General features: G+C 42.9%; 1 protein-coding gene and 1 long non-coding RNA gene across 6 annotated transcripts in view; one reads left to right on the top strand and one right to left on the bottom strand.

Annotated features, from left to right (window-relative positions):
* Positions 1-26400, top strand: part of abca7 (ATP-binding cassette, sub-family A (ABC1), member 7) — a 28107-nt gene extending 1707 nt beyond the window's left edge. The window contains exons 2-49 of one of the 5 annotated variants that reach the window (XM_026194347.1): positions 146-237; positions 484-577; positions 1800-1941; positions 2410-2534; positions 3731-3849; positions 4291-4488; positions 4577-4669; positions 4831-5068; positions 5256-5395; positions 5797-5913; positions 6013-6210; positions 6344-6549; positions 6785-6961; positions 8062-8284; positions 8479-8700; positions 8870-9074; positions 9340-9453; positions 9857-10028; positions 10261-10392; positions 11134-11273; positions 11382-11519; positions 12062-12300; positions 12465-12522; positions 13240-13442; positions 14435-14561; positions 14660-14683; positions 14895-15040; positions 15202-15326; positions 15435-15536; positions 15904-16096; positions 16310-16404; positions 19586-19618; positions 19750-19846; positions 20098-20172; positions 20300-20469; positions 20666-20843; positions 21540-21800; positions 22026-22149; positions 22225-22354; positions 22530-22656; positions 22832-22894; positions 23478-23584; positions 23679-23820; positions 24000-24134; positions 24255-24358; positions 24453-24545; positions 24891-25140; positions 25408-26400. In XM_026194347.1, the coding sequence (XP_026050132.1) occupies positions 172-237; positions 484-577; positions 1800-1941; positions 2410-2534; positions 3731-3849; positions 4291-4488; positions 4577-4669; positions 4831-5068; positions 5256-5395; positions 5797-5913; positions 6013-6210; positions 6344-6549; positions 6785-6961; positions 8062-8284; positions 8479-8700; positions 8870-9074; positions 9340-9453; positions 9857-10028; positions 10261-10392; positions 11134-11273; positions 11382-11519; positions 12062-12300; positions 12465-12522; positions 13240-13442; positions 14435-14561; positions 14660-14683; positions 14895-15040; positions 15202-15326; positions 15435-15536; positions 15904-16096; positions 16310-16404; positions 19586-19618; positions 19750-19846; positions 20098-20172; positions 20300-20469; positions 20666-20843; positions 21540-21800; positions 22026-22149; positions 22225-22354; positions 22530-22656; positions 22832-22894; positions 23478-23584; positions 23679-23820; positions 24000-24134; positions 24255-24358; positions 24453-24545; positions 24891-25140; positions 25408-25866 (7119 nt within the window). In that variant the 5' untranslated portion in view covers positions 146-171 and the 3' untranslated portion in view covers positions 25867-26400. Of the gene's footprint in view, positions 1-145; positions 238-483; positions 578-1799; positions 1942-2409; positions 2535-3730; positions 3850-4290; positions 4489-4576; positions 4670-4830; positions 5069-5255; positions 5396-5796; positions 5914-6012; positions 6211-6343; positions 6550-6784; positions 6962-8061; positions 8285-8478; positions 8701-8869; positions 9075-9339; positions 9454-9856; positions 10029-10260; positions 10393-11133; positions 11274-11381; positions 11520-12061; positions 12301-12464; positions 12523-13239; positions 13443-14434; positions 14562-14659; positions 14684-14891; positions 15041-15201; positions 15327-15434; positions 15537-15903; positions 16097-16309; positions 16405-19585; positions 19619-19749; positions 19847-20097; positions 20173-20299; positions 20470-20665; positions 20844-21539; positions 21801-22025; positions 22150-22224; positions 22355-22529; positions 22657-22831; positions 22895-23477; positions 23585-23678; positions 23821-23999; positions 24135-24254; positions 24359-24452; positions 24546-24890; positions 25141-25407 lie in introns of those variants that run through there. The other 4 variants (XM_026194346.1, XM_026194349.1, XM_026194348.1 and 1 more) reach the window with 4 other exon arrangements.
* Positions 24360-26460, bottom strand: LOC113037360 (uncharacterized). Its single transcript, XR_003274620.1, has 3 exons — positions 26397-26460; positions 24623-24737; positions 24360-24534 (listed from the first exon to the last, which is right to left on the bottom strand). It is a non-coding gene; the product is annotated as an uncharacterized LOC113037360 (long non-coding RNA).
* Positions 26461-26558: the final 98 nt, after the last annotated feature.

Genomic DNA, 26558 nt, shown 5'->3' with positions numbered 1-26558 from the left:
TTAGTGAAGTATTCAGGACTTATTTTACCTGCTGTGTTTTTGATTGTCAATGATTGCAGTATTGGCTCTGTCTGTCTTTTCTCCTTTGCGTACATTTCATAGTTGCCCTGATGAACTTGTCCTCTTCTCCCCACCGTTTTTCCAGGATCACGTCATGGTCAGGTAGGAGCGATGGGTTTTTTCAGACAACTGTTCCTCCTGCTCTGGAAGAACATCACGTACCGCAGAAGGAACAAGGTGATCACATCTTCACTACTTAGGATAAAAAGCAAGAGATTGTTTGATTCTATAAGGAAGCATAATGAACGAGACACAGACTGCACAGTACATGAGATCATTCTTCAGTTTTCCGGTGTATACATCACCATCTGAAGTATCACAGCACTTATTTGTCAGTTTCATTGCTGGCTATAGTCCTGGCCCGTAAAGGTCACTGATCGTTTGACCTACTGTTAACACCTCTTATGCTCTCCTCTTGTGCAGATCCAGCTCATTATCGAGCTCCTCTGGCCTCTCTTCCTCTTCGTCATCCTTATCTCTGTCCGTCATTCGCACCCTCCTTACAAACAGAGCCAATGTGAGTGATGCTGGGATATTTGTGTCTCTTCACAAACACGCTTATACGTCTTAAAAATGGCCTTTTGCCAACTGGTTAAAGAGGATTAACTCACTCAGAGTGAGTCTTGTGCCACACACGCACATTTGTGTTCTTGACCTGCTTTGATTAGTTCTCTATAAACATGTAGTGACATAACTGGTAACCTAAGAAAACACAGCATGCCAGCTCAGAGTGTAATGGGCAGTTAGTCTGTGCATGATAAAGTTACATCTCACTAACTTTGAGTTTAAGAAGATGTAAACTAGACCAAACTAGACTAGATCTGTATCAAATATGAAACCTACACGAAATGTTTCCAAGTGCCTCCACTGGACCACAATCAGTAAGGCTGAACAAAGTTAAAGTTTTACATATATATACAGCCATGTGAGAAAGGTCGTCACAGGACTTTATGCAGTTCGGTAAAAAACTAAGCCCACCCATGACTCCTTAGCTTGTAGGTCCACATTTAGCAGCAATAACTTGAAGTAATCATTTCTCTTAGGGTTGTGGAGAGATTTTGTCACACTCTTCACAGCATTGCTGTTCATCACCTTTAGCGTCAATAAAGGTGGAGAACTGAACAAATCACCACCTATGAAGTTGAAGTTTGTTCAGATGAAACTTTACAAACCTGAGTTGTTTCACCATCTTCTTTTTATGGAAAAGAGGCTTTCTCGTGGCAACCCTTCCAAAACAAGACAAACTGTTTCAGTCTTTTTTAAATTGCACTAGCATGAACGTTAGCATTTAACACGCTAACTGAGACCTGTACAGTATGAGATGTAGCTCTTGGCTGTTTTGCAGTTTCTCTGAACATTGCATAGTCAGACCTTCCATTCAATTTTATTTATATAGCACTAAATCACAGCAACAGTCACGTCAATGCTCTTTATATTGTAAGGTAGACCCTACAATAATACATACAGAGAAAAACCCAACAATCACATGACCCCCTATGAGAAAGCACTTTGGCGACAGTGGCAAGGAAAAACTCACTTTTAACAGGAAGAAACAGGTGGATTTGCTGGGATGTCCACTAATGGGAAGATTGTGGCACTGTTTTAACACACAGCTGAATCCTAGGATAGGATGTTAGGATTATTGCTCAGTCTAGTACCTGGTGGATGTATTTTAGGTCACTTCTACAGTATTTTCATTGTTTTGTGGCTCAGGCTGATCTCCTTTTCTTTCCTTGTAGGTCACTTTCCAAACAAAGCCCTGCCGTCAGCAGGGACCTTGCCCTGGATTCAGGGCATTATCTGCAACATCAACAACCCTTGCTTCCACAGCCAGACACCAGGAGAGACACCCGGCCAAGTTGGCAACTTTAACAACTCCATGTAGGTAGATCGGAGATTAAAAACATGGCCAACCACCTAGAGTGGTGCAGTTTAGAGTAGGATCATTGCTTTAACGGTACAGTACTAGTACTCTGATTACAAGTGTTCTGAAACAAGAAAAACTGTAAGTAAAAGTATATTTTAGAAATAAAGCAACCTCACCTGCATCTTTCAGCTCATTTGCAAAAATGTGCATACATTGCACGACTTTATATAAACACATCCTATAGGAATAGTTTTAAAATATTTCTGAAGGAAATCAGAACACTTGTCTTCAGGCAATATGACGTAAAAGCTCACAGTTTTGCATTCTTTTACTGTACACAACAGTGTACAGTAAAGTAAGGCAAATTTAGGACTAGCAGGCAATATGATTGAATAGACTTGGTCTGTATACAAACATGAAGTCAGTGTTTGCTGTCATTAAGTATCACACACACTCTCAATCTCACTGTTGTTTTCCTCCAGACTGTCTCGGCTTCTAGTGGATGTCCAGGCCGTTCTGGCCTACAGTGGTAATCAGAGCTTCGCCGGCTTTCAGAAGCTAATGGAGAGCGTCCGGAAGCTGGGACAAAGAAGTGGAGCCCTGCCAAGTACTGCAGCTTGTTTCAATCTGTTGAAGCATTGATCCAAGGAATACATATTAAACTGAGGGCAAACTTTGAAGAGGGGCAGTTTAGAATTTCTTTCTTAAATGGGCACCATTAGCCAGAAAGAGTCATGAATAAGTACAGTCATTGTGGCAGAACATGAAGCTTTACATAAAGTCAATGTTTAGCTGGGGGTTTTTCTTTAGGTTTAGTTGCCATGTAGCTGCGCTTTATTCCCGCTTTTCACACAAATGCAAAAACCTTCTTTGTTTTTAAAAGAAATAGGGGGGAAAAACAAGAATTTATACAAAGAAAGGAATGTTGGATTAACTTTGATGTATCTGAGCAGGCCTTACTCAGTATGTGTACGTGTGGTTTAAGCACAGCTGAATGATTGTGTCTTATTGCTGTTGTGAAAGCAGGACATAGTGATTGCTTAGCTTGCCCTGCCTCGGTCATATTGAGTTACTTCCCCTGTTGAACAAGAGACTGAATGAAAGCAGGTTGTCAGTGTTTTGTTTTTCTACAGCAAGGCAAACATTAACATGTGCTCAGGTCTTAGTTTAAAGAACCTGCTGCACTGTTTCATTTGGGTAACTGTTTGGAAGGATGAAATTAATATTTAGTTAAACCTCACAGGAGACAAGTAGAAGAGAAAAAGAAGGTTATTCTTGGTGAACCAGTTTTAAATTTCTAGATAAGAAAAACAAAAATATAAGGAAGGAAGTTCAAATGATGAAGCCTGTATCGATGAGTTTATGTGAGCAGAAATCATACAAGCAAACAATGGAGAAAGCTGCTGCACTGTTCTGTGACCTGCAAGTCATTAATAATGAACCAGTGACTGGAACCGGGCTTATTCTATTCTGCCTCCCTGTAGCTGGTCGCATTTTAACTTTATGAGTTTGTAATTGTGTTTTTTTACTCTCAGCAGCAGGAAAAATCGTTTTTTTAAAATAGAAAATAAGGCTAAAATCTATCAAACACGTCAGTATGAAAAGGAAGAAACTATCGGACGTCATGTGCTACCTGAAAAAACTACAAATTAACTGTGCTAACTTTAAGTTTAAAGTGTTGATACTGCAAACTCAGCTGCAAGCTCTATTCTAGATGTTAAGTGTTGATTCTAGCTTGGACTTTGATTTGTGGGGCTTTGTGGGGTTTTGGCTGTAATCTTAATCTGTGTATTTCCACTGCAGATCTCCCAGTAAAACAATACCTGAGACCAAATGAGACATTTTCCACCTTCCTCCTGACCAATGCCAGTATGTCACCTGTGAATGTGGACACACTGCTGAATGCTAGACTTAATTTTCAGGTTGGTTACCGGCTTAAATCACAAATAAACCCATTATCTGCTCTGTAGAACTAAAACTCTTTTGGCCTAAGTGGTTAATCCCTTTTAGGATTAAAGATATAAACCAATCTAATGTAAAATTTTACACAGAATAAATAACATTTATTACAGAGAGAAGAAGAAGAAGAAAGATATAATCCAAAATGAAAATAAGATTTCTGTCACTAACAAGTCTTTGAGGTGTTTGCTGCCACCAAAGTTACATTATGTGCTGAAAAGCAGTTACTGTAACTTGTTACAGGAAAGTCATGTAATTTGTGATGATATTTTAATGTAAACTGTTAGTTTTCCCTTTAAGGCATCACTGAATTTTTTTGTTGGGTCAGTAGCAAGCATATTACCTTTGTATTGTTTTTGTCTGATGGCCAAACATCCTTAAAAGAACGTTTTTGTCCACCCCAGACTACACTGGCTGTAGCGGAGATGCAGCTAAAGGACATGGTGTGTAATAGAAGTGTCCTAGAACAGCTGCTGACGGTGGATGGAGGAGAAACCGCCATGACTGATCTTCAGACCCAGATGTGTTACTTACCAGCTGATGTGCTGCAGGAGACCGAGCGCCTTTTCCTGTCTCAGCTCGACTTGACCAAGTTCTTGACGGTAAGCATCGGCTGATGGAGAAACCAGCGCAAAATTTAGTGAATTCAAAGCAGCACGAGTAACATGGGCCACCTCTTGTCCCTGTCAGAGAGACCGTCTAATGGCCAACGCTGGAGAACTCAGGGCCATCAGTCAGGCTGTCACCTCAGTTTCCCAGGAGCTCACTGCCCTCCTGGATGATGTAAGAGCACATTAGATTCAGTCTATATCTCTATCACACTGGACATGATCAGTTCAAGACCATCAGACCTTCATCATTTTTTGTCGTATTTCTCTCTCACCTGTTTTCGCCCTTCATTTCTGCCTCTTCTATGCTTCTTGTTTCTTCTTCACTTCTTTCAGATCTCCTCCCTCTCCAGTTTTGCAGACATGAGCGCAGCTCTTCGTGTCCTGTCTCCAGAAAATCGCACAGCAATGCCCAGAGAAAGTTTCAGAGCTTTTTCAAAGATCGTGTGCGGTCACCATGAACTTGACGGTGAACGCATCCCGTCCCTTAACTGGTATGAAGACAATGACATCAAGTCCTTTTTGGGCAAAAATGGCACAGAGGACGTGAATGTGGAACACAACAACAATACAAGTAAGACGCTGTGCAGTTTCTGTGGCAGGATGTTAATGGCAATATGTGCAGACAAGACCTGGCTTGAGGCCTTGATCCTTCTGTACTTCAGGGTGCACTTGCACCACTTAAATCAACACAACCCCACTGAGAAACACCTGTGTTGTTTAACGATTGTCCTGCTTGGCGGGTTTTTTGCTTCCTGCAGCTCCCTTCTGTAAAAATCTGATCCAGGCGCTGGAGTCCAACCCTTTGTCTCGCATTGTGTGGAGAGGAATCAAACCTTTGTTCATAGGAAAACTCCTCTACACACCCAACACTCCTGCAATCCAGCAAGTTATGAAAGAGGTACAGCAATCTTATACTCACTGTTTTATAAACAGAAGGTGTCTTCAGACCAGGATGTTTTAGGTTTTCATCCACAAAATTCAAACAATTTCCACAGTGTTTTTTTTTGTTCCTGTCTTCCTCCCCCCAACACCAACTACTCAGGGCACGTGGTTGCCCCTCCCTGGAGGTCTCTTCCTGTTAAAAAGGAGTTTTTCCTCTCCACGCTTGCCAAGTGTTTGCTCATAGAGGATTGTCTGATAGTTGGGGTTTTCCTTGTGTTATTTTAAGGTCTTTATCTTACAATATGACATTATATGAAAAAAAATTAAATTAAAAAGGAAACCTTGACTAATATTACCTTCTGTAAGATGTGTCAGACGTGACTTCTTAAGCTAACTTTAAGTTCGGTTCCGCTGAAGGTGAACAAAACATTTGAAGACCTGCAGATTATCCAGGAGCTAAATGAAGCCTGGCTTGAGGTGGGACCACAAATCAAGAGCTACATGGAGACCAGTGTGGAGGTTAAGATGCTACAGGTCAGACTTTCTCTCACTACAAGAGGAAAGAGTGAAATATATAGCATTTTTCAGCATTTTTCAGTCATAATAATGTGTCTGTGTATGTGTTTGCGATAGGATTTGTTAAGGCAGCCAGAGATTGCAGTACTGGTTAACCTGCGTTTGGAAGACACACCCTGGACAGCTTCACGCATCGCACGCTTCCTATCGACACCCTCTCCAGATATCCCACGGAGGCCCGGAGCGCCGCTGACCTGGCTGGACATCTACAATGACATAAACCAAACTATCTCCACTCTTGCACAAGTCACAGAGGTTCTCCTCCTTTGCTGTTATTTATTTTTAAATATTAATAAAATAGAAAAGTGAAGTTTGCTTAAAGCCTAATTCCACCTTCCTTGTGATTGTCTGTTTATATCTTCTGCATGTTTTCCTTCGTCTCCTGCAGTGCTTCTCTCAAAACAAACTGGAGGGGCTGGAAACTGAGGGTCAGCTGATTGAAAGAGCGCTGGAACTACTAGAGGACAGGCAGTTCTGGGCAGGTGTTGTTTTCCTGCTGCCCAACACTTCCTCGTCTGAGCTGCCCCCACATGTCACATACAAGATCCGTATGGACATTGATGATGTGACCCGCACCAGCAAGCTCAAAGACCGGTACTGAGAAGTACTGTTCCTGTTATAGTTCATTACTATCAGCAGTAGCTTATTCCTTTTAACCAACACTTTACAGCAGTTAAACACAGGGCTGCTCCTGCTGTTATTGTTTGTTCTGGATAATGCTGTAATTAAACTAACCATACTGAGACAGCCTCATCATGAAACAAGGAAGACCTTAGGACGGTTTCTCTAGCACTTTAATTCTTGATTTCATGATTTCTTTTAACTTCAGGTTTTGGGATCCGGGTCCAGCTGCTGACCCCTTCAGTGACATGCGTTATATTTGGGGTGGTTTCGTGTATGTTCAAGACCTGGTGGAGAGAGCGGTGAGCCGAGTGCTTACCGGGATTCGACAGACTACCGGCATCTACGTCCAGCAGATGCCCTACCCCTGCTATGTGGACGATGTGTGAGTGGCGTGCAGTTGTAAATGGATGTTGTGAACTTTCTTGATCTATAGTCGAGTTTTTCGTCTAGAGCAGCTGTAGGTGAGGAGAGAGAGTTATGCTGGATCCGAACAGAACTGAGAGGTCTCTGTTTAACCTGTCAGCCCCTGTCTCTGTGTTTCTGAGATAGCTGAATCTGCTGTCCTTGAGGGGAAACATTAAGCCATGACAACGAGGAAAATCTCTTTCATATCTCAAATTTATTCTCTTCCTTTTCAGTCATTCTGTAGATTTTTGCTTGGGATCATAAACTCGTAACTCAATTTGGGCCGAGCTTTAGCTGTAAGCAAATGGCTTCACATTTGACTCTAGAATACTTTGGTGGAGAGATGAGTTCATGGTCAACCCGGTGATTGCAAGGTGGACAGGCACCGTGACTACCAAAAAAGTGTAAACCACTACTCCACCATCACCATGACCAGTTGGTTTAAGGTGTTAGTGCTGATGTGCTGTGTTTGGTTTTTGCCAGATGTGGTCCTGTGCATCGTGGCCAAACATCTCCGATTTGGTCTTTCCAAAGGACATTGTTCCAGAAGTCTTGTAACTTTGCAAACCAGCTTTGTGCTATCATCCCTTCCAAACAAGCCACACTTGTTCCATCCTTTTCTAATTCTGCTTTTATAAACTAACTTAAGCTAACTTATAAACTAATACTAAATGTATTAGAAAAATCATTAGAAGTAGTAGAACTAGTAGTACCTTTACTAAAGAAACCTGCTGAAGAGAGAAGCTGGAGAATAAACATGGACGAAAAGATAATTATAGGCACGATCCAAACAGAGTTAAAAAAAATGTATAGAAAAAACCCAACTTAATATTTTACAGTGAGCTTGGTTTTTGGAAGCTGAGTATAATATCAGAGTGCAACAAGATCAGCTTCTTGTAATAACAAGTTGAGTGTCTGGGAGTTTCCGAGTTCATTTGATAGGGCTGTTGGAGTGCAGCTCAGGAAAGCCTTCATAATTGTCACATTTTTGTGTTTAACACTTGCTGCTGTAGCCTTCCGTGTATCACTGGTTTAACATCAGCACACACATTTCGTCTTTGGTTATTTTCCCCACAGTTTTCTTCGAGTGCTAAACCGCTCTCTGCCGCTTTTCATGACACTGGCGTGGATCTACTCTGTGGCCATGATCATCAAAGGTGTGGTGTACGAGAAGGAGGCGAGGCTGAAGGAAACCATGAGGATCATGGGTCTAGGAACTGGGACACTTTGGTTCAGCTGGTTCATCAGCAGCATAGTGCCATTCCTGGTTTCTGCGGCACTGCTCATCGCTCTGCTCAAGGCAAGATGATGATCCGTCATCACACGCACACTACATTGCAACCCTGTAGGCTGAACAGGAAAATGTGAACATCACAAAGTCTGCAGTCATATTTTTTTTAAGTAATGAGAGAATTTTTCTAGTGGAAATGATTTGTGTATTAAAGTGTTTTATAGTTTCTCGTGATGACTAACATGTTTTGGTTTTTTTTGCAGTGGGGCGACATCTTGCCGTACAGCAACCCAGCCGTTATTTTTTTCTTCCTCACAGCTTTTGCCACCGCCACCATCATGCAGTGTTTCCTCATCAGCACCTTCTTTTCAAAGGCCAACCTGTCAGCTGCCTGCGGGGGACTCATCTACTTCGGACTCTACCTGCCTTACGTCCTGTGTGTCGCCTGGAGAGACCACCTCAACAGCACACACCGAATCTTAGCTGTAAGTAAAAAAAATGATAGGGTGCAGTCATCAGGGAACATTTTATAGGGAAAAGGAATCCCTTAATTGTTAAATATGAGCATGGGCCTTATGTGAGAGTGCTTAGTTTTATTTATGAATGTCAGTCAATGATTTAACAGGGTGTAATGTGACTGTCTGTTTCTCTCAGAGTTTCCTTTCTCCTGTGGCCTTTGGCTTTGGTTGTGAGTATTTCTCTCAGTATGAAGAGCAAGGTGTGGGCATTCAGTGGTACAACCTGCACTCCAGCCCTGTGGAGGGAGACCGATACAGCTTCACTGTCTCCATAGTTATGTTGTATGTGGATGCCTTCATCTATGCCATCGCTGCCTGGTACATCGAAGCAGTGTTTCCTGGTATGGATGTTTCCTGCTTTATCTTAGCTATGCTGTAGATATTTTACATCTGTTTATCTGTTAAAAAGTGCGAGACGACCACGGTCTTCTGTCCTGTGTCTCAAACTGGAAGCTTTTGTTTGTGTTTCACTTTATGTGTTTAGTTCAGAGACAAACTAAAGTTGTTCAGTGGCATAACATTGTAGCCACCACTGGCTATCTTTTTAAACACTGTAATGTTATCCTTTGGATGAATGTGTGCATAAGTTTGTGTTTTATACACCAGGTGAGTATGGGATCCCCAGGCCATGGTACTTCATCTTTCAGCTCAACTACTGGGGAGGTGTTCCCCTTGAAGCAGGCATGCCGATCCCCCCTGCACCTACAGAACAGAATGAAGGTACTGTTTCATTTTGCACTGCAGGTTCCCAAAGGAAGGCTCATTACTGTCACTTATCGTTTATATAAGGTGCTTTTTTATTGGGCAGAGTTTTAGTAACCTGTCATCCTGCACCGTGATGACTTTTGAGCTCAGCTCTTTATGCCAGTTTAAAGACATTCCTGGCAAATTTGCAGTTTTAAGACCATTAAGTACAAATCAAGGTAATGAGATGAGACTATAAACCAATTAATTAAAACGATTTTAGAAAACAAGGAGACTGAAGTTGAGCCTAGACCCATAATCCTTTTCAATTTGTTTTTTGTGTTCTTGCATTTGTTTTGTTGTTTTAAGGCATAATAATGTGCCGTTTTCCCTTCGCATATTCACAGATTTAATATTGCCTCTTTATACCTGTAATTAGATCACATTGAACCAGAACCCAGTAACATGATTCTGGGCGTAAGCATCAGAAATCTGGTGAAAATCTACAAGAAGGGGGGGAAACTGGCCGTAAACCACCTGAACCTGAAGTTCTATGAGGGGCAGATCACTTCTTTCCTGGGCCACAATGGAGCCGGCAAAACCACCACCATGTAAGAGCAGCTAGCTGAAAGTTAGACTGTGGATCACAAACATAATTTACATGCAGAATTTTTGGAGCTTCATTAACTGAAATGTGGTTTTACAAACAAAGCTGTGGCTGTGCGGCTTCAAATTTTAAAATCATATTAGAATAAATGGTTAATGAGAGATGTGATTGTAGTTTCATGTAGATGGCACGTTGGGTCAGTATGTTTTTTTTTTAATGTGTCTGATGTTTGATAGATCTGTCCTGACCGGTCTGTTCCCACCCACCTCTGGGACCGTGTACATCAAAGGGATGGACATCCGCCATGACATGGACCTCATCAGGAGGACGCTGGGAGTTTGTCCCCAGCACAACGTCCTGTTTGACATGTAAGGCCTGCTCACAAGCTCTGATTGCAACTGATTTTATGTAGCTTGCATGTAGCTTCTTAAGTGGTTATTGTAATTTATTAAATTTATTTTCCTGATTGTTTAATGAAATGAAACACTTTAATTAGGAAAGAAAACTACCAAATTAGCTGTTTTGGCTATTCTTTAGCTTATAAATCGTTTCATGTTAGCTGAAAGTCAAAAAATTGAAATTTAATGAAACTTGTTTTACATCATTTGCACTCAGGTGCCTTTTAGAACTTGTTTTTTCACTTGTGGTTGAACATAATTTAAAAAGAGACAACAATGTACACTTCACTTGGGAAGGAATTGAGCTGTGAAAATTCTCACAGCTCTCTGTAGATGCAGATAAACTGTCAAACTGCATTTACAAGACTTCAAGGGCTATGTTTGTGACACGCGTCGCCTTTCATCACGTCACAATTGTAAACCAAAGTAAACGGCTAACATCATGCTGAAGTGGCCTCTGATTATCTTCGGGTGGCCCAGCCAAAGACTTAATCCCTATAAACATTGATGGCAAGACCAGACGATGGCACTTAACAGATGCTTGAAGACATCTGCCAGGAAGAAGAATAAACAGCCTTTATTGAGACATACAAGGCCCGAGCTGCAACGTGTTGAAACAACGTTCAGAATACCTTTTTTTTTTTTATAGTGTAGACTGTTTTGATCAGATTTCTATTAAAGAGATATTTTCATATTTTCTCCTTCTTTCAGGCTGACGGTAGAGGAGCATGTGTGGTTTTATGGCTGTATGAAGGGTTTGTCTGAAGCAGAGGTGAAGGTGGAGCTGGACACTTTGCTGGAGGATGTCGGCCTCCTGCACAAGCGACACGAACAGACCAAAAACCTTTCAGGTAAAGTTACTAGTTTAACTCCACTGTGTTGAGACTTTATGAATGAAAAACAACAGGTTTGTTGTTCAGTCAGTTTTCTTTTCAAGCTTGAAATTTTCCATTTGTCAGGCGGCATGCAGAGGAAGCTGTCTGTGGCGATAGCGTTTGTCGGAGGCTCAAAGGTGGTCGTCCTGGATGAACCTACAGCTGGGGTTGACCCGTACTCCCGCAGAGGGATCTGGGACCTGCTGCTCAAATACCGCAAAGGTGCTGTGAACAGTGTTTTCTGATCAGGGTTTGAGGGTGAGAAGAAAGCACATTTTAGCCAGGAGACTAAACGGTCATTTGTTGGTTCTTTGTTTAAAGATAACATTCTTCTTGTTATGTTTAGTGGGAAACATGAAACCAAAAAGCAGACTAGCAGGCAAACTTAATAAACAGTAAAACTAGCCTTTATTTAGGCGAGACATAAAAATCCAACAAGCAGCAGAAACACAAAGGCTATTGATTCAAGTGGGGTGGAAAACACAGGCAGGCAAAGATGTGATTTAAGTGCACACTAGGGTAGTTGATGGCAATGGAAGACACCAGGGAACACATCTGAAACTAATCAGGGGAAAACAAGACAAAAGAACTAAAACTAAATACAATGCACACAGGACAGGACAAATAAAACGGGAAGTAATTGAGCAAAGGAACCTTGATCCACATCTCTGTAAAGCCTGGATATGCTTGTCTTTCTTTCGAGATCTTTATTCTGAGACTTATAAGAAAATAAATCCCACTAACGTGCTCTCTTTCCCCCTCAGACCGGACCATCATCCTGTCCACCCACTACATGGACGAGGCAGAGTTGTTAGGTGACCGGATCGCCATCATCTCTCAGGGGAAGCTGTGCTGCTGTGGCTCACCGCTCTTCCTTAAATCCCAGCTGGGGTCTGGCTACTACCTCACTGTGGTGAAGAGGGAAGGACTGGACACCAGCACTCCCAGTAATTTCAGTATTTCCACCAGTACCAGCTCCAACAAGCTCCCTCCTCTCATCAAGGTTTGTTTTCATTTATATTCATCATAAAAATGAAAGCAAATTTAAAGTTTTAATTCTTTATCTATTACCTTGCTGTTATATAGTTTTTATAATTTGCACATAAGTTTAAAGAAAGCACAGAAATGTGGAGTACTGAAAGAACCGTTCTCTGCTCTATGTTTCAGGACAGCGACTCGTCACTGAGTGAAGACACCGGGCTGGGAAGTGAGGATAGCAGCTCATGTGAGTGTAAACTACATTAATTGATCATTAGCAAGGTTGAGCACCAATGTAAAAGCAGACGTTTTAGTGGTTTGTTGGTCTGGAGCAAAGAAACTGCAATTATCATTTGCAGATGAGACCGAAACAAAAATATTAGCGCCACATTTGCGAAAACAAAGCACAACATTTCAGTACAAACACCTCATATCAACTGTCAGCACAGTGGTGGAGGGGTGATGATTTGAGCTTATTTTGAAGCCACGGGATGTGGCCATCACACCAAAAGCTTGGTCAAAACAAGAAAATGATCTCAGGACAACAGAACAGCTGAAAAACTGAAGAATCGAGGCTTTGCACTCGCCAAGTCCAGACCTCAACCTGAATGAAATGCTGTGACCTGTGCATAAATGAATGCACACAAACATCAATGAACTAAAGCAATTTTGTAATAAAAGTGGGTTTAAAATTCACCCACAACAATTTGAGAGACTGAGTCTTATAGGAAATTGTTATTTCCATTTCTTGCTGTTAAGCTGGTTCTACAAACTATTTAGTCGTGGGCTGTGTCCGTGGACTTCCTCCTGTTTTGCATTAAACCTCTGAAGTTGCATTTTGTCGGGTTTATGTGTAGCTTTAAATATGTAGCTTACAATAGGAGAGACTGAAAATGTTGAGTACATGTTTGAAAACATCTTTAGAAGCAATTTAAAATCACATTCATCATCATCTTCATGGCAGATTTGGCAGCTTTGCTGTCGCTGGTTCAACACCACATCCCTGGCGCCAGACTGGTGCAGGAGTCTAGACGTGAGGCGGTGATCAACCTGCCACAGACGGCCGCCAAAGACAGCAGCCTGGCCATCCTACTGATCGCACTGGACCAGAGACTGACTGAACTGGGAATCAGCAGCTACGGGCTGTCAGACAGCACGCTGGAGGAGGTGAGACAATGTTACAGTTACATTTCCCAGTTACATCACTGGAAAATATGAAACTAGGTCAGTGAGTGCTTGGTTGTGATAAAACTAGTATAAAAATCTCCTATTACACAGTAATCGATATAGTGAATGCACGGTCCACAAGGGTGACGTAAAAGTAAACTGATTGAATGGCGTATTATCCGTCTCTTCAGGAAGGCTGGATATTTGTGGAGCTGCCAGTAACAGGCTTAATATTAGCCTTCGATTAGCACTGATAGCAGATTTGTGGAGCCTGATAAGTCACATTTGCATGATTTACCTTCTCACTCTCTGCTCCTTTGCAAGGTTTCTGGATGCTCCCTTCACTGCCACCTGCTGTCTGCAGCTTACACCGTTAAGGAAATGCCTCAGTTTGAACTTAAAATTGCTTTGGCTGAGTTTTTATAAGAAACTCCTGCAACAGAGTGGAGTATCAAATGTCCTTTAACCCTTGTATGGTGTTCGGGTCTGTGAGACCCGTGTTCAGTTTTTTTCAAAAGAAAAATTAAACAATTAATTATTTTTTCACGTGTAAATGTGTTGTGTCTTTCCACTCACTCCACTTGATTATAACTGATTTATTTATAACATTTTATATAAAAGAAAAACGAGAAGCACATTAATTCATAAATGTGATCTAACAAAGGTAAAGGGAAAAAATTAACCATGTTTGCTGTTCATATGTCTTGTAATTGGGATGAAGTAAACATCTGTTGAGTAATTTAACATAAAATTGTTTGATAGTGTTAATTTGGAAAGCCAAAACTCTAGCGGGTCCACCAGACCCATGAACACTGGCTGAGTAACAAAAATACGAACACCACACAAGGGTTAAGACATTGTAGATTTCCACTGTTTCCACAAATAAAATGTTGTGGGGTTTATTTATTGTTTCTTTGTTTTCGTTTTCACACTCTTTGAAAGAGTGCCTTATTGTGCATGTACGGAGGATTTAAATTTAAAGTATTTTCCAGATCTTTCTGCGGGTGGCCGAGGAGACAGGTGTGGACACTGAAGCAGAGGTGCAGCCTGAATCACCCCACAGCCAGCAGCCGTCAGGACAGGGAACTGATGGCCATCCTCTAGATGAAGCAGAAACAGGTGTGTGTATACGCACACAATCACACACATATCACATATCATGCACATGTAAGTGTTCTGTTTCCCCTTGTGACTGTTTGTTTCCAAAATGCTGCCAGGAAGGAAAAAGCCTCATAGAAAAGGTACTCTCAGCTCGCAATTGGCTGAAAATAATTATTAGATGAGATTCATTTTTTTCAGTAGAATTTAAGTGAAATGCAAAAAAAGTAGACGTAAATTATGACATTTCAGTTTTTTTCTCTGGTTTATTTGGATGTGTCTAGGTCCAAGTATTTATCAGTTAAATGTACATTAACAGTCCAGGTTCTCACATTGTGTTTTTCTTGTCAGCAGAACCTCAGGAGACAGACCTGCTGAATGGCGATGGCCACGGTGGGGTGCCTGCAACTGGCTGGTGGCTGACATGGCAGCAGCTGAGAGCGCTCTTCATCAAACGCTGGCTTTACGCTCGGAGGAGCCGTCGGGGAATCTTTGCCCAGGTTAGACTATCTGTCAGCAGCTGACTAAAATATCCACCCACTTCTACCGCTATGCCTTTTTCTTTGAAATTAGCTGCTTGTCATTAGCTACATGTTGCAGAATGATAGTTATTCTGAAACATAGACGGATATCTTTAAGGACGTCTCGATTTGTGCCTCAGATCGTTCTCCCTGCTGTATTTGTGCTGATCGCCCTGCTCTTCAGCCTTATTGTTCCTCCTTTTGGGAAGTACCCTGCCCTGCAGTTGCATCCCTGGATGTACGGCGAGCAGTACACCTTCTTCAGGTACCCCACATTGAGTCGTAACTGCCTACAAAAGCTCCCTCGGCATTTTGTTTCTGTTATTGAGCATATTATTGAGGAATTCTTTCATCTGTGTTTTTATATTCACAGCAACGATGATCCTGGAAACCCAGCCATGGAGAATCTGCTTGAAGCTCTCCTTGACCAGCCTGGATTTGGTACCAAGTGCATGGAAAAGGAGGACAACATGACGTAAGATCATCCCATTGAACTGGTTTCAGTGGTATTTATGGAGGCAGTAGTAAAGATAGAAGGACTTGTGGTGCTGAGACATCATGATGTTAAATACAGTGTATTAGGCACCAGAAAATATTTATTTTCCTTACACAGATATTACTGCTGTGGCTAAAATGTATGCACGTTTTCCTCAGGTTTTCAGAAAGTGTCGGTTTTAGTTTGGTTACAGAGTGGTTAGACAATATAAAACCTCCAGTGGCATTCAGCTGAAATTGCATCTCTCTATAAGTAAACATATAGATTTGAGTAAATCTGCGTACTTTTTTTAATATTTTCACTGCACATCGATGACTATGACACCAAAACTGTCTTCTCCCTGCAGGGATCCTCAGTGTGAAGCTGGGCGGGGTGGTTTATTCATGAGGCCACAGTTATCTTACTCTACCTGGGACATGTTCAGCAGAGGCAACTGGAGCAGAGACAGACCCTCACCTGAATGTCAGTGCAGCACAGAAGACGTCTACCGAATGCTCCCCGAGTGTCCTGAGGGTGCTGGAGGGCTTCCGCCTCCACAGGTCAGCGCGGGCTCAATCAGGACTGATTTACTGTAACACAGTGATCAGATCTCTGCACCATCAGAAAATATCACCAGTTAACTCATAACAGAACCAACATTATCTGAATTTTTGTCATGAAATGTTTGTTTTCGTTAAATACTGTAGACTATGTCTGTACTGTACTGGACCCCAGTGCTTTCAACTGACCCATTGCAGTTTTTTATTTTTCAGATTAAAAGGCCGACTGGAGACATCCTGCAAAATCTGACAAGTTATAACATCTCAGATTACCTGGTGAAGACCTACTCTCAAATCCTTAAGAAAAGGTACTTCATTAACTCAACACAATAAAAATATACATATAGCTATTAGGGGTGCAACGATACACAAAATTCACAGTTCGGTTCGGTTCGATACTTTGGTGTCACGGTTCGATATTTTTTTCGATACAAAAAAAAGTTCATGCCTTTTTAATTTGTCATTTATTAAAATTATAAATATATATTTTAACTCAAAAGTACAGTTTTTAAATTTAATGTTGCTGAAACAAAAGTAATTAAAAAATCTGATTGAGGAATCACTCATCTTTGGAAAAGAGAGTTTATTACAGAGAAATGGCTCTTTCCAAAATAAAAGTTATACTATACGCTTCTTCTGGGCTATATTCTCAGCAGCATATTGTAGCGGGTCAGGGCTGTTCGGGGTTCTGTTTGTACGTTATGTTTTGTTTATGTTGCCATAGTGACGGGTGACGCCCTCTCGCTGCGACGGTGTGTCCTTCCGGGGTCAGAGGGCGCCCTGTGTGTTGTTGTTGCTGTGCGGTTGCCGCGCTGAGCAGTTAGCTAGCGGTAGTGTTCTTCTGCAGATGTCAATAAACGGCTGTGCTCCCTGGCTAGCTCACGGGAAGCAAGACCAAACGACACCTCCGTCTCCTCCTTGTCTAAGCTCGCCACATTGGTGTCAGAAGTGGGATGATGGTTCTGACCCCATGTTCTGACCCGAGTGACTTTTCCCCCGCGGGTCGTGACCGGCCGGTGCGCCAAAAGAAGGCACCTGGACATTTGCAAAGTGAAAGCAAAAAACAAGCGCAAAGTCAAACGCGATTTCAATATGTCACATATTGACAGTGGCTCACCGATGCCAATGACATAACTACCCAGCTACATTTCCGAAAGAATGCAAAAGCATTGACATATATTTTTCTTCCTACAATAGCCCGATGGGCAGGGCAGAGATAGATTTTGGTAGCCCGACTGGAAAAATCGCTAGCCCCGGGACATCGGGCTAGCGATTTTGCAAGCCCTGTGTTACAGGCATGGCCCTTTAAGGATGAAGCCTGATGGGAAATGTATTCGGGATGTGTGTTAGCGGGACTGCCTGGTGTGTGTGTGTGTGTGTGTGTGTGTGTGTGTGTGTGTGTGTGTGTGTGTGTGTGTGTGTGTGTGTGTGTGTGTGTGTGTGTGTAGAGAGAGAGCGGAGAAGGGGAAAAAGTAACGGTTAGCTACAGAAGGGAAGAAAATAAATAAAAGGAATATAATAACTCCCTCGACAGCCAGAGTTGTGTCGGCGATGCTCGCTGTGAGTAAACTGTTTCAGCCCACTGTACGCGGTGTTCGTGCCTTAGAGAAGAAATAAAGTTCGGTGAAGCAGTTTCCTACGCCTCCTTCGATCTTTTTGCTAGCGGAGTTGACCTGTATAGTAAGCTGTTGCCGGCTACGAGTCAGTTACGGAACCTTCAAGTAACTGCCAGAGGTTTCCTTACTACGGTTCGGGGCCGCGGATCTGGCGCGGTAACACCTGTATCTGATTGAGGAATCACTCATCTTTGGAAAAGAGTTTATTACAGAGAAATGGCTCTTTCCAAAATAAAAGTTATACTATACGCTTCTTCTGGGCTATATTCTCAGCAGCATATTGTAGCGGGTCAGGGCTGTTTGGGGTTCTGTTTGTACGTTATGTTTTGTTTATGTTGCCATAGTGACGGGTGACGCCCTCTCGCTGCGACGGTGTGTCCTTCCGGGGTCAGAGGGCGCCCTGTGTGTTGTTGTTGCTGTGCGGTTGCCGCGCTGAGCAGTTAGCTAGCGGCAGTGTTCTTCTGCAGATGTCAATAAACGGCTGTGCTCCCTGGCTAGCTCACGGGAAGCAAGACCAAACGACACCTCCGTCTCCTCGTTGTCTGAGCTCGCCACATTGGTGTCAGAAGTGGGATGATGGTGGCAGCCCATGTTCTGACCCGAGTGACTTTTCCCCCGCCGGTCGTGACCGGCCGGTGCGCCAAAAGAATTTACCTGGACATTTGCAGGACTTTGTGTGGGGCAATGGGGTCGTCGGGGACGACTGACCCCTTAGGTGGGGGCTATGTAGCGGGTCAGGGCTGTTCGGGGTTCTGTTTGTATAGTTATGTTTTGCTTATGTTGCCATAGTGACGGGTGACGCCTTCTCGCTGCGACGATGTGTCCTTTCGGGGTCAGAGGGCGCTCTGTGTGTTGTTGTTGCTGTGCGGTTGCCGCGCTTAGCAGTTAGCTAGCGGCAGTGTTCTTCTGCAAATGTCAATAAACGGCTGTGCTCCCTGGCTAGGGAAGCAAGACCAAACGATACCTCAGTCTCCTCCTTGTCTGAGCTCGCCACAATATTAAACATATCAGGTCCCCATAAGGAGAATCATGTGCTAACGGCTGTCTAAATGACCCGGGTAAAGTTTGTAGCATGCATGCTTGTTGTTTTTGTCTGCTAACACTTGTCTTTGCACTAGGATGATGTCAGCGTAAATGTGCAGTCATATTCGTTGTGTTCCCACTAGTGCTGTCAGCGTTAATCTCGTTGAAATGACGATAACGCCACAACACGGCAAATCTCGGTTAACGAGCTACCCCTGCGTGGGGCTAGACGGCTAACACGTTAACGAGCTAACTGCGCGCTAACACACTAGTTCCCACCCATGTAATTGAGCATTGCGTGGCACATCCAACATACTGTTTTACTTTAGTCCATGACGCGCTTACCTTCAGGGTCATATGTCACATGAAAACCAAAATAATTCCAAACGCCAGATCTGAATGAGGGTGGGGGAGGTTCAATTTGCCATGTTGCAAGGAGAGCTTAACTTCTGTCTCACTAGCTTGCCCTGCGCTCTTCCTTCTGATGATGCTGTCTGTGTTGAGCGCTCAGTGGATCTGCGCTCGACAGTGCAGCCTAGGCCGAGCAGTCGAGCGCAGATTCACTGAGCGCTCAACACAGACAGCATCATCAGAAGGAAAGTTGATAAAATAAATTGCAAATTTTGTATTGTTCGATACATATGCGTACCGAACCGAAAGCACTGTATCGAACGGTTCAATATCAATACGAGTATCGTTGCACCCCTAATAGCTATCATTAATTTTGATCCCAATTGACCGAACACTTCACAGTATTCATAAATGTCTTTATAAACTTTGACTGATTTGCATTTTTCCATCATGAATATAACTCTGTGATCGCTTCTCTCTCTCTCTCTGCCTTTAATAGCCTAAAAACCAAGAAGTGGGTGAATGAATTCAGGTAAGCTGTTAAATTACACTAATATACAAAATATCTGCTCTATTTAACTGTGATATTTCTTTAAATGCTTTGAACTGTTTTAAATGAACTCGGTTGAACCACCTTTGTATTATTTCTAAAATGTATCACAGATACGGAGGCTTCTCCCTCGGAGGTAGAGCTGTATCTCAAACCCAATATCTCCAAGACTCGGTCATGGCCATCAGGACTCGTTTCCGAGTCCCACAGGTACAGAGAGCCTTGAGATGAGTGCTTTAATAAGACTAATTTTTTTTTCTACCTTTACAGAGAGAAAAGCAGGGAAAATGGAAGTAAAATATTTAAAAGGGCTGGAAGTTCTACTGCTGGTGCCAGGAAAAGCTAGTCCTGACCAGAGCACCGGCTAATAACAATAAAAAGCTTCACCCACCATCCCCCACACCACATGATTCCCCATTAAAGCCGTCAACACTGAGAGTCTGCTTTTTGCGTCATCACAGAACAGTTCACTGGGAAACCTGCTGCACAGACTCCCAGAGGTCTTAGGAGGGCTGAACAGTGAAAACAATGTGAAGGTAAATGAGCGTCTTTTTATCTGTCTTTGTGTCTTCTGTTTGTTTTTCCCCAGACTTTAAAGAAAGCGATGTAGGTGATGCGTCCAGATATTTGTGTCTGCTCAAACGCTCTCTTTTCTGTGCTCAGGTGTGGTACAACAACAAAGGCTGGCACGCCATGGTGTCATTTGTCAATGTGATGAACAACGGCCTGCTGAGAGCGAGTCTGCCGCCAGGTCCTGAGAGGAGGAAGCACGGCATCACTGCCTACAATCACCCACTCAACCTCACCAAGGAGCAGCTCACTGAAGTAGCCATGTTAGTTCACTGCTGTGGAGAGTTCAAGTTCACCAGTTTGGCTCTTGTGCTAGTTGTATTAGTTCTGTTTATGTGAGGGGGAAGATTAGAGTGGATTTAAACTCTGCACTGTTGTAAAAAAATATTTTTTTTTTTTTCTTTTAAAATAAAGAGGTCCACAGTCCTCTGATGTGTTTTTCTCTGCTTTCTCCTTCAGGATGACTACATCGGTGGATGTCCTGGTTTCCATCTGTGTGATCTTTGCCATGTCCTTCGTGCCGGCCAGTTTCGTCCTTTTTCTGATCGAGGAGCGAGTCAGCAAAGCTAAACACCTGCAGTTTGTCAGCGGGGTCAAACCGATTCTCTACTGGCTGGCCAACTTTACCTGGGACATGGTCAGTACAGCTCGAGATAGAAGAAGTTAACTGTCCTCACTCAGACAGATTTGTATGCATCAGTGTAAGTCAGGAAGTTTCATCAATCCATTTACTACTGTAAAGGGTACTGTCACTGTAAAGACCATTACACACAGCATTGAGCAATAATGAGCTGGTCCTGATGTTTCTGAACAAGACAAGGAAGAAACTGAGATTTCACGGTTTGATCCAGGAGTTGCAGCTGTATCACGGTGCTTTCGCACACATTTCAGGATGTCGGTGGGACAGTTTGAGCTCTCGTTGGCTTCCACATCTGAGGAAGCAGAGACATAAGTTCAGAGACCTGATTGACCTGGAGAAGCGTCTAGCTGTGTGTCTGAAGTAAAATAGTATTATTTTACTGTTTGTGGATCCAATACATGTTTTGAGCTACGAGCGCTCTTGTTGCCAAATGCAGTGGTCAGATTGATCAATGCTGTTTATTCAGACCCAAAGAAATCAGAAAATTCAAGCTCAGTATGAAAAAATAAATGTCCAGGGAAATTACTGAGCATGAATAGTTGCATTGAGAATCGTCCCAGAAACATTTTTAACACGAAATATTTGTACAGATTTTACATGTCAGGTGTGTAAAGGCCTTTAGACTATCATCACATACTTGACTAGATAAAAATCCAGGCTCAGGATAGTTTTCCCTTTTTTCTTTGTTTCCAGTTAAACTACACCATTCCTGCTATCATGGTGGTGCTGATTTTCATCAGTTTCCAGCAGCAGTCATACGTTTCTGAGACCAACCTGCCCGCTCTTATCCTGCTCCTCCTGTTCTACGGGTGGTCCATAACCCCTCTTATGTACCCAGCATCCTTTGTGTTCACTGTCCCAAGCACAGCTTATGTATTTTTGACCTCCATCAACCTCTTCATTGGAATCAACGGCAGCATCGCCACCTTCGTCCTGGAGCTGTTTGTAGATGAGGTAAATTTTACGCAGGCGTGAAGTTCAATTACTTCTTCACCTGTGTTCTAGGAATAAGTAAGGCATAAATATATGTAAATAACAGTAACTATGCTTTAACCCTCTTGTTTTACATTTTCTTAACTAAGGAAATGTTCCTTAAAATATTTCTCTGCAGTAGAAACATAATTTTGTTTAATGCACCTTTAACTAATACATCATATGTGAATGATTTTGTCTTTCCAGTATCTGAACGAGGTGAACAGAATCCTGAAGAAGGTGTTTTTAATCTTCCCTCATTTTTGTTTGGGACGAGGACTTATCGACATGGCCAAAAACCAGGCCATGGTGGATGCGTTCAAAAGACTGGGTACATACTAGTCAGCCTCAAAAGAGTTATTTGCTCTTACAAAGACTAAATATAGATGTAATGTCTCTCCTCCAGGTACCAAACCAAGCCTGGACCCCCTTCAGTGGGACTTTGTAGGAAAGAACCTTTTTGCAATGGCAGTAGAAGGTGTCGTCTTCTTCATCTTTACCATACTCCTTCAGTACAAATTCTTCATCCGCTACAGGTAAAATAAATAAATAAATAAATCTATTTTTAACGTTCTCTGCACTCGTTTCTCAGGTTGTTTCCCTTTTCCTTCCTCTTATTGCTGCCGTGCAAGTGTGTCAGTTTAATGGATAGAAATTCTAAAATCAAATAAAAGTGGGATCTGTGAGTTGGTTGCTTGTGTGTTTGTTCAGGCCTTGGTGGACTAAGCCTGAGTTGCCTCCTCTTGGTCCAGAGGATGAGGATGTTGCGAGAGAGCGAGAGAGGGTCAAAAGTGGGAAAGCACACTCAGACATCCTCACCATGATCGACCTGAGCAAGGTACAACGTGCAGGAAATGTAAACGCTGAACTTGTTTAGGTCACTAATTAACTCTACTGCAGCTAAATGTTTCTCATTCGAGAGACTCTCACTGATGAGCTGTCCTCCTCCTACACTGACACAGAGTGGTGAATTTCAGCTTAAAAGTGTAACAAATAAGCTTCTTGTTGTTCAGGTTTATAAAGCCGGCAGAAAGCCAGCCGTAGACCGTCTTTGCCTCGGGATTCCTCGCAGCGAGGTGAGGGATCTGCGCACCAGTGATTGTGAAGACACACACACACACACACACACACCCCCTTTGGCTGTCAGCTCTGTGTTCTTTATCCATGTAGTTACAGCCACATTATCACAGGGACTGTTTTATGATATTGTAAATGCAACTTGAGGTACTGCTTTTCACCACTGTAACTGCTATTTATACTTTCACATGTAGTCAGAATCAGAGAGGGTTTTATTGCCAAATGTTGAGCAGATTTACAACATTAGGAAATTGCTGCGGTGCTTCAGTGCAAACAAACTGTCATAAATTACGCTTAAATAGACATGAAAATAAAAATAAGAATTAAAAGTGCTAAGTAGATAGATATATACATGATATATACATGAGTGCAGGTGGTGATCAGTGCCAAACATGGAATGATGCAGTGAACAGTGTAGTGCTGCAGTATCTAAAAATACCATCGTTACTAGCAATGGACCTACTTTTTCTATAGTTGCTTCTGCTAGTAAAAGCTTCTGTTATCTTATGACTTAATAACTGAGCTGTGTGTATATAAATAGAGATGTTTGTAGCATACTGCTCTTATGTCTCTGCCGTCCAGTGTTTTGGGCTGCTTGGGGTCAACGGAGCTGGGAAGACGTCAACATTTCGGATGCTAACTGGAGATACACCTGTCACTCATGGAGAGGCTTTCCTCAGCCAGCACAGGTACAAAGCGTGTCTGCTGCAGTGACTTCAGCCCCTACAGAACTACTATTGTACCAAACCACAGATATTGCATCAGCTATTTCTCTGCTCTCAGTGTGCTGACAGAAATGGAGCGGGTCCACCAGCTGATGGGTTACTGCCCACAGTTCGATGCCATCAGCGACCTGCTCACAGGTCGGGAACATCTGGAGCTGTACGCCCGCCTGCGGGGGGTGCCAGAGGAGTTCGTCTCTAAGGTGGTGTAAAATTCCCAAGCTAAAGTTTTATGAAGGAAGATATGCTGAAGAGTTGGTGTTTTTATTTAGCTAAATATGTGGCCATTGTAAAAATCTAGGTTTTGTCATCTTTAAATGTTATTTCAAGAGGTGAAGTATCAAGTTTGGCTACAGTCAGCAGTTTCTCTGCTGTTCTCTAGGTGGCACAGTGGGGTGTGAAGAAGCTGGGGCTTACTCAGTATGCCGATCAGGAGGCTGGAGGCTACAGCGGGGGCAACAAGAGGAAGCTCTCCACAGCCATCTCCCTCATCGGGTCTCCACCTGTCATATTCCTGGTGATGATTCAGCTTAATAGAAAAGATGCGGTTATTATTGAATGACCTTCATCCTTAAAATATTCCTAACTTATATCTCACTCCGTATCTCCTCTATGCTCCCCCACCACCTTTTGTCAGGATGAGCCTACCACTGGCATGGACCCAAAAGCCAAAAGATTTTTGTGGAACTGCATTCTCAGTGTCACCAAAGAGGGAAGAGCTGTAGTGCTAACCTCACACAGGTACCAGTCAGTTCAGCTTTATTTCATTCCCGATGGAGTTTTGTATTGTAAAGGCAAAATATTTACTGCCGTCTCTAAATGTTTGTATTGTCAGCATGGAGGAGTGCGAGGCACTTTGCACCAGGATGGCCATCATGGTCAACGGCAGGTTTCGGTGTCTTGGGTCTGTGCAGCACCTGAAGAACAGGTAAGCAAACGCTAGTGCTGTGCGATACAGCAAATATAGGCATACGATCCGATACCAGCTAAACAATATCCACTTACCTCTACGAGCCGCTGCACTTCTCCCCGATTTAATGTCTGGTGTGTTGTCTACATTAGACAGGCTGAAAGTGCATCCTGTAGTGTTTTGCATTTCACCCCCAGTTCTGACTTAATACTGAAAAAAAAAAAAAAAAAAAAAGTACTGAAAATAGCCTTGACCCTTTCAAAACAGAATGTGAACAAATTCGTGAAGAGGTCAGGATCAGAGAAGTTTATCTTCTCATGTAACAGTCGTGAATCACGTGCTTCGTTCCTTCCCGTCTTTCAGGTTTGGTGATGGATACACCATCATCCTTCGTTTGGCAGACACCAAATCGGACCCCGACTCGTGTCCCGTCAGCACCTACATGAAGGAGTGTTTTCCTAGTATTGAGCTGAAGGAGCGGCACCAGAATGTGCTGCAGTACCAGCTACCTTCGCACGCCTGCTGCCTCGCTCGAGTCTTCGACGTGCTGGCAAACAACTACGAGGAGCTGGGCATCGTTGATTTCTCCATTTCACAGACCACGCTGGACCAGGTGAGGGCTGTGATGAAGGTTTAAAAAAAACCTCTTTAGTGTTTTGGAAAATGACTATTTCTGCAAAATGGGTGGTGTAAGTCTCATGGCCTATGATCCCGTGTAAGTGGAGCCAAGTGATTCTTTCTTAGTGATTTTCTCCACATGTGGCGCTGCGATACCCGATCTGCCAAATCCCACTTTAAAGCTTGGTCATAATTAAACAAGACTTGGGTCAGTAAAGAAAGAATAAGTCTCAGTGATACTAAAGCCCCTTACCTTTTGTAGGTGTTTGTCAACTTTGCCAAGGATCAGACTGATGACGACTGCCTCACAGATGTGGTCGTCAGTAACGGGACAGCACAGCCAAACGCACCCGAGCACAGAGTTAATCCTCCCGTCAATAAACCACAACCACCAATCGTTCCTCCTCAACCAAGCAAAAGTCCACACCTGCCTGGGAAATCATCTGACAGCAAGTCAAAGGCGGGTAAGCCGAAAAAAGAAAAATCTAGCAAAGGCAAATCTGGCTCTGTGGCAATGCGTGCACTACCACATCCAGAGGAAATGGCCCGGGAGGTGGCTACGGTGAGCCGCAGGGCCAGCACTGAATCAGACGGCAGTAACAGCGGTCTTCAGGGAGAATCAGGCAAATCTCGTGGGTCGAAACGCAGAGCAGAGAGTTCCAGCAAAGATCCCTCGGTTCTCTTTATAGTCGGCGGCAACTCAGAGGAGAGCACGCTATGAAGCGGACTGGCACTAAACGAGCGGACCAAAGACAAACAAAAGCTTCATCTTCCCCTCTGTATGTCATTTGAATGCTGCAAAGTCTTCACAGGGACATGAAAAAATGAGCACTTTAAAGTCCATCAGTAAGAAAACGCCAGTGGACAAGTGGACTGAAATGTTACTGTCTGAGAAAAACAGAGTAGAAGCTTTAAAAGAAACAACCGAAGGTCCTTTGTGGTAATGACTTCGGTGCCTTGCTCAGCTCTTTCATCTGTAACTCTTTACCCTCCACAGCGAGTAAAATAAGTACAGAAAGCATCAGTTTTCTGAGTAAATATATTTCTAAAGGTGCTGCTGAAATCCTCACCAGATGACAGTAAAACTATACCATATCAAACAATAGATGTCCACAAATTATGTTTTGTGTTATAATGAGAAATTACACAGGGAAAAAGTGCTGAACACAGTTACTGAAATTGATTTAATACTTTGTTTTAAAAAAAAAGGATGCATATAGGCCATCATGGATGAGTGCATCCACATTGTACCTGCTGATTTCAGGTCTTCTTGCAGATCTTGGAGAACTCTTCTGATCATCCTTTTCGCTCCTCTGTCTGGAGTCTTGCAAAGAGCCACTGGTTGTGACTGGTTTGTGGTGAAATTATGTCCTTTCCACTTCACGATTATGGCCCCAACAGTGCTCACTGGAA

This window comes from Astatotilapia calliptera, chromosome 15, assembly GCF_900246225.1.
Source record: "Astatotilapia calliptera chromosome 15, fAstCal1.2, whole genome shotgun sequence".
Taxonomy (NCBI): Eukaryota; Metazoa; Chordata; class Actinopteri; order Cichliformes; family Cichlidae; genus Astatotilapia; species Astatotilapia calliptera.
The sequence above is the reverse complement of the archived record's forward strand: the minus strand, read 5'-3'. Positions and strand labels throughout refer to the sequence as shown.